The sequence below is a fragment of the Bombina bombina genome, chromosome 8 (assembly GCF_027579735.1).
Source record: "Bombina bombina isolate aBomBom1 chromosome 8, aBomBom1.pri, whole genome shotgun sequence".
Lineage (NCBI taxonomy): Eukaryota > Metazoa > Chordata > Amphibia > Anura > Bombinatoridae > Bombina > Bombina bombina.
In genome coordinates this window covers 39,060,436-39,070,728 of record NC_069506.1, presented here as the reverse complement: position 1 = coordinate 39,070,728, position 10,293 = coordinate 39,060,436, and the positions used below count along the sequence as shown (strand labels likewise).

The following is a 10,293-nucleotide window of genomic DNA, read 5'->3' as shown; positions in this document are numbered from 1 at the left end:
GAAAGAAAATGTTGTGGTTTCATGTCCCTTTAAGATCTTAACCAGTAGATCCTTTAAACGGGCTTGCATGGTCAGTATTGATGAATTTCAGGTATTTTTTTATACCGTACGGAAATATGGGGAATAGAACAGTAAACCAGTCAGACATAAGATTGCCCAATATCTTATAAATAAAAATAAAAAAAGATTGTTTTCACTCGTCTATTACTATTACGGTTAACATTAAAATCTATTCAATTTGTGTTTACCACAATAAAATAAAGGTAAGAAAATGAATTAAATAAAGCAAAGTCTATCTTTCCTTATTTTTATTTTTCATTTTCTTAAGGGTGAGAATGGCGAGCAAGTCGTCGATGTCTGATGAAAATAAAGCACTAAAACGCAAAAAGGAAATAGAGGTAACGTTTATAAAGAGCATTTATTTTTTGTATTAATGCGTTGTTTATCCTATACATTTTTACAAGCGTAGACTCTATGGGCCTGATGATCGAAAGATCTGCTCTCTGGTGAGATTATCTAAGAAGCCTCATCAGTACTAAAATGTCCCTTAAAGTGAAGGTAAATTTGAGCGCACTCGCTCAAGTCAAAGGATATCATTTAAAAAATGAGTGAGACTTTCATTCATGATCACTAATTTATCCTTATCTTCTTAGATATTTACATCTTAATGCCAGAACCATAAGCGGCGTTCCTCCGCCCGCCATAGCCCTCAGTTGATTGACAGATGATTAAAAAAAAGCCCCCAAAGTTTTAGCTGGATCTCTCTTTATGCTGGCGAGCTGTTGATCATCAGGCCCTAGTGCCTTTTATGCACTAAAATGCTACACTGTTTAGGATTGATCTTATTTAGGACTTCACTTCATTTTCTTTGTAGATTAAAAATGCAGAAAATCCTCAGTGTTCCTCACCAGCAGGGCCACCTCCGTGTTTGTCTGACAGCTCTAAAGATGCTGACATTGAAACATTGATGAAAGGTATCTACATGTTTAGATATCATTTATTTAGTGTTATCAAGTGTAAATCATGTAAAGTGTAAAATGTATCTCTCTTAACAGATATAAGCAACGACATAAACCTTCATTTTGCCAAATATGCCAAAGCATTAAGGTAAGGATTGCTGTAACTTCAGTGACAGATAACAAAGCTTTAAAGGGACAGTCTAGTCTAATTCAAACAGAAAGAGAACGAACAGCAGCTCAGTGGCTTGTTCTATGGCCCGGTTACCACCTGGGAGTAGCTTCTTTTTGCCCAGTTGTGCTTTTCACAGAGGAAAACGTTCCAAAAGCCTGATCCCGCCTAACAAGGTCATTCCAGCCCCGAAATACCAAGCAATTCTCCTCTGAACAAGGGAAATGTCAGACGGCTTCTCTTTCTGTTTGTACTAGTCAAAATTAAACTTTCATGATTCAGATAGGGCATGCAATTTTAAACAACTTTCCAATTTACTTTTATTGCTTTGTTTTCTTGGTATTCTTTGTTGAAAGATAAACCTAGATAGGCGTATATGCTAATTTCTAAGCCCTTAAGGCTACCTCTTATCTCAAAGCATTTTGACATTTTTTACAGATAGACAGTGCTAGTTCATATGTGCCCAATAGATAACATTGTGCTCACTTGTGTAGTTATTTATGAGTTGACACTGATTTGCTAAAATGCAAGTCTGTCAAAAGAACTGAAATAAGGGGGTTGTCTGCAGAGGCTTAGATACACAGAGGCTTAGGTAATCACAGAGGTAACAAGTATATTAATATAACTGTGTTGGTTATGCAAAACTGGGGAATAAATAATAAAAGGATTATCTATCTTTGTAAACAATAAAATTCTAGAGTAGACTGTCCCTTTAAGTTGCAGATGTGTTGTAGGTTGGAGTGCATAAACGCTACACACAAGGCAGCTAACTGCACATTGTTTCCTCAATAATAATTAGCTATCAATACTAATAATAACAGATGGATAATAGTTAATCTGCCATTCATTAAATCTATCGATATTAAAAACAGAGTAATGAGAGGCCACCCAGAGTTAAGAAACCTTGTAAACAAGTAACTGTTTATTTACTATTAAAATAATAGTTTTGCCTCTAATAATCTAAAATGGTTTACCATTTGACTACCACAATGTGGTAATTATTAATTGTTGAAAAAATAATATTTACCAGTACAGATTCTATTTTCCATTATTTTATACCACATTCTAAAAAAATTGTTGAATTCTATAATGTTCTTTAAACCATTTTAGTTTAGTACTTGGTTTGTAGAGAATTCTGAAGTTCCCGTGCATATAAACGTTGTTACTAATCGCCATGAATCTATGAACAACAGTGACACCTCCAGAGCCTTCTGAGAACTTCCTCCTCCTGTTTTACGTCTGAGCTATTGAATTTTTGTATTAAAAAAAGCCTTTCATTGCCAGCAGGCCTTGTGGGTGTGAGGTGCCAAGCTGGTTATAGCTGTCACCCTAAAACATCAGAGCTGTTCTATTTATTCATAAATAAATATTTCTACATATATATGATGGTTTTGTAAACAAATATATATTTATACCTATATATAGAGATCATTATATATAGGTATAAAAAAAGATATATATATATATATATATATATATATATATATATACTGTATATATACAGTATATATAGGGATATCTATTTAGAAATACATAGAACATGTGGTGCTATGTGCAGAACATTGGAATGTTAAAAAATATATACAGTAAATACATAGTTAAACACTTTATTAACCCCTTAATGACCACAGCACTCTTCAATTTTCTGTCCGTTTAGGACCAAGGCTATTTTTACATTTCTGCGGTGTTTGTGTTTAGCTGTAATTTTCCTCTTACTCATTTACTGTACCCACACATATTATATACCGTTTTTCTTGCCATTAAATGGACTTTCTAAAGATACCATTATTTTCATCATATCTTATAATTTACTATAAAAAAAATTAAAAATATGAGGAAAAAATTGAAAAAAACACACTTTTTCTAACTTTGACCCCCAAAATCTGTTACACATCTACAACCACCAAAAAACACCCATGCTAAATAGTTTCTAAATTTTGTCCTGAGTTTAGAAATACCCAATGTTTACATGTTCTTTGCTTTTTTTGTAAGTTATAGGGCAATAAGTACAAGTAGCACTTTGCTATTTCCAAACCATTATTTTTCAAAATTAGCGCTAGTTACATTAGAACACTAATATCTTTCAGGAATCTCTGAATATCCATTGACATGTATATATTTTTTTTTAGTAGACATCCCAAAGTATTCATCTAGGCCCATTTTGGTATATTTCATGCCACCATTTCACCGCCAAATGCGATTAAATACAAAAAATCATTCACTTTTTTACTAATTTTTTTCACAAACTTTTGGTTTCTCACTGAAATTATTTACAAACAGCTTGTGCAATTATGGCTTAAATGGTTGTAAATGCTTCTCTGGGATCCCCTTTGTTCAGAAATAGCAGACATATATGGCTTTGGCGTTGCTTTTTATTAATTAGAAGGCTGCTAAATGCCACTGCACACTACACGTGTATTATGCCCAGCAGTGAAGGGGTTAATTATGGAGCATGTAGGGAGCTTTTAGGGATACTTTTAGCTTTAGTGTAGTGTAGTAGACAACCCCAAGTATTGATCTAGGCCAATTTTGGTATATTTCATGCCACCATTTCACCGCCAAATGCGATCAAATTAAAAAAAACGTTAAATTTTTCACAATTTTAGGTTTCTCACTGAAATCATTTACAAACAGCTTGTGCAATTATGGCACAAATTGTTGTAAATGCTTCTATGGGATCCCTTTTGTTCAATATATGGCTTTGGCGTTGCTTTTTGGTAATTAGAAGGCCGCCAAATGCCGCTGCATTTCACACGTGTATTATGGCTAGCAGGGAAGGGGTTAATTATGTAGCTTGCAGGGTTAATTTTAGCTTTAGTGTAGAGCTCAGCCTCCCACCTGAAACATGAGACCCCCTGATCCCTCCCAAACAGCTCTCTTCCCTCCCCCACCCCACAATTGTCCCCGCCATCTTAAGTACTGGCAGAAACTCTGCCAGTACTAAAATAAAAGCTATACTTGGGCTGTTTTTGGTTTTTTTGTGTGGCATATTTACATATGCTGCTGTGTAGGATCCCCCCTTAGTCCCCAACCTCACTGATCCCCCACCAAACAGCTCTCTAACCCTCCCCCTTTGCCTTAATAGGCGCCATCTTGGGTACTGGCAGCTGTCTGCCAGTACCCAGTTTAGTAACAAATGTGCCTTTTTTTTTAAAAAAAATGCCCTTTTCTGTAGTGTAGCTTCCCCCCCCCCCAAGACCATCCCCCCACCCCTTCCAGATCCCTTAGCTTTTTATTTCTAACTTTTTAAAACGTTTTATTTTAACTTTTAGCAGCTTTATTTTTCTGTAGTGTAGTGGTTCCCTCCCGCTCCCGCCCTGTGCACGAGCCCGCCCGCCGCCCCCCGTGCACGCGCACGCTCCCGTGCGCGCTCCCGACGGTTCCGCCCCCGATCCCGCCCCCCTTCCCTCCACTCGGCACATCGATGGCCGCCCACCCGCCTCCCAGACTTGCTCCCACCCACCAACGATACCGGCCACCGATGTCCGGTGCAGAGAGGGCCACAGAGTGGCTCTCTCTGCATCGGATGGCCAAGGGGGGTTATTGCAGGATGCCTCCATATCGAGGCATCACTGCAATAACCGGAAAGCAGCTGGAAGCGAGCAGGATCACTTCCAGCTGCTTTCCAGACCAAGGACGTACGCCACACGTCCTCTGTCATTAACTGTATTTTTTTTGAGGACGTGTGGCGTACGTCCTTGGTCATTAAGGGGTTAAATATGAATATTGCATAAATGTATTTTTACATGCTCTAATGCACATATATATGTCTTTATATGTGTACGTATATATTAATGTTTTTATATGTGTATATATGTCTGTAAATACATATATACACATACCAATACATGAATACATGTGTATACATATATAGACATACAGCTGTATATATATATATATATATATATTGCGAGGAGCTCCTGTTCACACACCTGGATTGTTATACTTTGTTTTTACCCTGACCGGAGGATTGATGAAATATAAATATAAATAATTGTGTGTTTGGCTCAGCAATTTCATTTTGATCTATCAAATAACTGAAGGACACAGTAATATTTCAGTAGTGAAATGAGGTTTATTGGATTAACAGTAAATGTGCAATATGCATTAAAATGAAATTAGACAGGGGCATAAATTTGGGCACCCTTGTCATTTTGTTGATTTGCATACCTGTAACTACCTAGCACTGATTAATTGGAACACACAATTGGTTTGGTGAGCCCATTAAGCCTTGGACTTCATAGACAGGTGCATTCAATCATGAGAAAAATGTATTTAAGGTGGCCAATTGCAAGTTGTTGTTCTCTTTGACTCTCCTCTGAAGAATGGCAACATGGAGGCCTCAAAACAACTCTCAAATGACCTAAAAACAAAGATTGTTCACCATTATGGTTTAGGGGAATGCTACAAAAAGCTATTGCAGAGATTTAAGCTGTCAGTATCCACTGTGAGGAACATAGTGAGGAAATGGAAGACCACAGGCACAGTTCTTTTTAAGGCCAGAAGTGGCAGGCCAAGTAAAATACCGGAGAGGCAAAGGCAAAGAATAGTGAGAAAGGTCAAAAACAGCCCACAGACCACTTCCAAAGACCTACAACATCATCTTGCTGCAGATGGTGTCACTGTGCATCGCTAAACAATTCAGCGCACTTTGCGCAAGGAGAAGCTGTATGGGAGAGTGATACGGTAGAAGCCTTTTATGCACAAGCGCCACAAACAAAGTCGTGTGAGGTATGCAAACGCACATTTGGACAAGCTAGCTTCATTTTGGAAGAATGTGCTGTGGACTGATGAAACAAAGATTGAGTTATTATTTGGTCATAACAAGAGGCATTATGCATGGCGGCAAAAGAACACAGCATTCCAAGACAAACACTTGCTACCCACATTAAAATTTGGTGAATGTTCCATCATGCTGTGGGGCTGTGTGACCAGTGCCGGTACTGGGAGTTTTGTTAAAGTTGAGGCTCGCATGCATTCCACTCAATATCAGCAGATACTTGAGAATAATGTTGAGGAATCAGTCACAAAGTTGAAGTTACGTCGGAACTGGATATTTCAACAAGACAACGACCCAAAACACTGCTCAAAATCTACTCTGGCATTTATGCAGAGGAACAAGTGCAATGTTCTGGAATGGCCATCACAGTCCCCAGACCTGAATATCATTGAAAATCTGTGGGGTGATTTGAAGCGGGCTGTCCATGCTCGGCAACCATCAAACCTAACTGAACTGGAGATGTTTTGCAAGGAGGAATGGTCCAAAATACCTTTATCCAGAATCCAGACACTCATTACAGGCTATAGGAAGCGTCTAGAGGCTGTTATTTCTGCTAAAGGAGGCTCTAATAAATATTGATGCAATATTTCTGTTGGGGTGCCCAAATTTATGCACCTGTCTAATTTCGTTTTGATGCATATTGCACATTTTCTGTTAATCCAATAAACCTAATTTCACTACTGAAATATTACTGTGTCCTTCAGTTATTTGATAGATCAAAATGAAATTGCTGATCCAAACACCCAATTATTTATAAATGAAAATCATGGAAGTTGTCAGGGGTGCCTAATCTTTTGCATACGACTATATATATACACACATATTCATCTTTAGGCATGTATATGTATGTTTCTCAATGTTAAAAGCCCTTTGGCAGATTTTTTTTTAACACCTGAGATCTCATATCTTTGAGCCCTTTTAACTTTTTTGTGCAATATTGTTTTAGAATAATTTTTATTAGACAGTGTTAATATGAGTGTATACAATATATAAACAACAGAAGAAGTGCCTTGTGTGTAGTCACAAGGTATCAGCAGGCACACAGCGAATAGAACAGTAGTCACAGTTTCAGGAGAGCACCCAAACTGTGCTATTAGAGGCAGGCTGTATATTTTACCGCTGTCCAGCTTGCTGAATTCTGGTCAACAGGAACGCTGTGTTACTGTAACATAACCACAGCCCGATAAGGTAGCTCAGGCTCATAAATGGCAAGGTTAAAAGTTTAAAACTCAGTACATTTATTTGATTAAATGATGCATACTGTATAAAACTTATAAAACCAAGTGCCATATAAAATGAGCAATATAATGGAATATACTACGCGTTTCTCGGCAGTAACACCGTTTTATCAGGCATATCAATATGAGTGTAACTGTACTATGTAATTTATTCTTAAAGTGTTTTGAGCAACTTTTTAATTTTGCAAAACAATAAACCACAGCTCTGAGATCACGGTAAGGCTTCTAGCGTAAATCAAGCTTGAGCTAGCAAAATCACAATTTTGCGCCACTTGCAATATCAGTGCAAACGATTATGGAAACCCTCGCAAACTCGATTGTGCTCCACTTGTAATCTAGCTCCTAGTGTATTTTCTATGCTGGGTTGTCTCACATGCCTACAGTATCATCATACAGACTCCATTACAACTAAATCAGCTTTATACAGCATCATCTGAGGTATCCAGCAATACTTTAGTTTTACAACCTATTCACAAACGCATTCTCCAGCCTGGGGTGTAAATGTAGCTTGAGACATAATTATATTAATTGCATATTTAACACAGACACTTTACACACCAGAATATGAACTACAACATTTTCACTGAAGTTTTTAATTTATTGTTATATTTTTTTTAAGTGAAAGATCTGCAGTGGATGCATCGTACATACAGGAATTTAATGAGATTTTGAAGGAAGCCAGATCAGTTGAAGTTCATTTAAAGCAGAAACGGGAAAGTCTTAGAAATCGACTTACTATGATTGCTAATAAATTACAAAGATAATATCCGGACAAATTTACATTTATCTTTATGTTCTGCCACCTGTTCTCTACATTAATATTCCACAAATAGACTGTTTAGCAATTATCTTAAAATGTATTTTGTTTTCATGAACTGTACAAAATAGCATATTGTCCTTAATAACAATTCTTTTAATGGAATGCTCCACAGATTGTATTAAAAACATTTACATCTACACACTGTATCCGTGTTTATTTATAACACATCATGCCTTTAACAACATATCTGTAAAACATCTTAAGGAAAACAAACACAATGATAACAATATAAACAAAAACAGTGTTGTTGCAATAAGATAAAAAGCTCTACATATCCAACCTTTCATCTTTTGCTTCTGTTGTGAAATAACAGGGATTCACTATGAAATCACATTTGTTTAATAATATTTTATACAGGATCTTGCCCTAGTTTTATAATAATTTATAAACACAAATAATCATGAATGCTGTTTTTGAAATTAAATGATGTATACTAAATTATTATTATTATTTGTAGAGCACCAACAGATTCCATAGTGTTATAAACATACAAAGGTAGCATTAATAAGAGGCAAATTGGTAAAGGGCCCTGTTCAGAGTTGCACTGTTGTAGATAATTTTACATAAGTGATCTACAGCATTATTTCTCAACTGTGGTCCTCAACTACCCCCAACAGACCAGGTTTCCATTATAGCTGAACTAGTGCACATGGGAAATAATCAGCTGATGAGTGAGAACAGGTAAGTAACCATGGTTACTGATCAGCTGATTACTTTACCTGTGTACCAGATCAGCTATAATGAAAACCTGGACTGTTGGGGGTACATTGTTGAGAAACACTTACCTACAAGACAGTGGGGCTTATAAGATTATATACTGAGGGGATTCAGGGGGATAACAAAATAGGTAAGGAACTAAGGTAAGACAAGTTTAGTGTACATTGTATGGACACCTAAACAAAAGATTCCTGAAGGAGCGCTTGAAACTTTGAAAGCTGGGTAATAGTTTTGTGGAATGAGGCAGAGAGAACCACGAGATAGGGTTCATTTTGGAGAAGCCCTGTAGATGTGAATGTGAGGAGGCAACAAGAGAGGAGGAGCAAAAGAGATCACGAGCAGAGCGAAGGAATTGGGGGAAGAGTATCTGGAGAAAAGGTCTGAGACATAGGGGAGCAGTGTTTCTGAGAGCCTTGAATGTTATGGTCAGGATTTTGTGTTTTATTCTGGAAGCCAAAGGAAGTCAGTGAAGGGATTGGCAGAGAGGTGCAGCAGATGATGAGCAACGTGTAAGGAAGATCTTCCTAACAAAGGCATTTATTATGGGTTGTAATTAAGATAGACGGCAGCTAGTGAGACCAGATAGGATGGAGTTGCAACAGTCACGGCGGGAAATGATGATATAGGGAATTAAAATCTTAGTTGTGTCTGGTGTGAGGAAATGGCAAATCTGGAGATGTTTATACGGTGGCTATGGTAGTAATTAGCCAAAACTGGATGTGAGGAGTCCATGAAAGATTTAAGTCAAGAGTGATCCCAAGGCATCGGCATAAAGGATTGGGGTTATGATGTTATAACTGACATTTATAGAAAGTCTGTGTGATAGTAATTTCTGTATGGCAACTAGATGTCGGTTTATCTTCAATTCCATTCCTTTCCTCATTATAGATGCCATGCAATATTCATGCGACATACATCAAACCTCACACTGGTGAAGGAGCTTGCCGAACGGCTTAAAGGGACACAAAACCCCAAATATGGTTTTATGATTCAGATAGAGTGTAACATTTTAAATGATAAAATTGACTTTGTTCTTTGTTATCCTTGTTGAAAAGCAGGCAGGAAGGTGTAGAAGCGTGCACATAACTGGAGCAATATATGGCAGCAGTTTTATAGTTATCTTATACATTTACAAGAACAGTAATTGGCAGCATTATTTCCTGTAATTTACTGCTCCAGAAATGTGCATGCTATCTATCTAGATATCTCTTCAACAAAGAATACAATGAGACTGAAGTAAAAACATTTTTTTTATTGTATGCTGTGTCTGATTCACAAAATAAAAAGTTTCATACCCCTTTAAATTTGGGTGTTGAGAAGCATAAATACTGGTCTTTGCTATAAAAGGGCTTATTGGTGGCAAGTAATTATAGGAAAACAGAGAGCACAAGTCTGGTACGTGGTCTCATTGGCCTATAGGTAATAGCAAAGGTAAGAAGCATTAATATGTGCTCAGAGATATCATGTAGGCTCCTATCTGGCAATAATAATAATTATAATAATAGAAAAATAAAGTGACAAGGGCCTGGTACATAGAGGGTTATAGTCCGATATGTGACCATAGGTGGGAGAAAAAGAGAAAAAAGGCAAAGAACCTTTAAAGGGACAGT

The 10,293-nt window shown here is 37.1% G+C and overlaps 1 protein-coding gene across 1 annotated transcript; it reads left to right on the top strand.

Moving 5' to 3' along the window:
• The first annotated feature begins 335 nt into the window (after window positions 1–335).
• LOC128638795 (testis-expressed protein 12-like) lies at window positions 336–7,910 on the top strand. The gene is made up of 4 exons (XM_053690930.1): window positions 336–398; window positions 875–974; window positions 1,056–1,107; window positions 7,766–7,910. Exons 1-4 carry the CDS (start codon window positions 336–338, stop codon window positions 7,908–7,910), a joined length of 360 nt encoding a protein of 119 aa, XP_053546905.1.
• Window positions 7,911–10,293: the final 2,383 nt, after the last annotated feature.

Excerpts from the sequence above, each read along its gene's own strand:
- LOC128638795 (XM_053690930.1), top strand. The coding sequence starts at position 336 with ATGGCGAGCAAGTCGTCGATGTCTGATGAAAATAAAGCACTAAAACGC. Across the intron at positions 975-1,055 it reads CATTGAAACATTGATGAAAG|ATATAAGCAACGACATAAAC; the intron begins GTATCTACATGT and ends CTCTCTTAACAG. Across the intron at positions 1,108-7,765 it reads AAATATGCCAAAGCATTAAG|TGAAAGATCTGCAGTGGATG; the intron begins GTAAGGATTGCT and ends ATTTTTTTTAAG.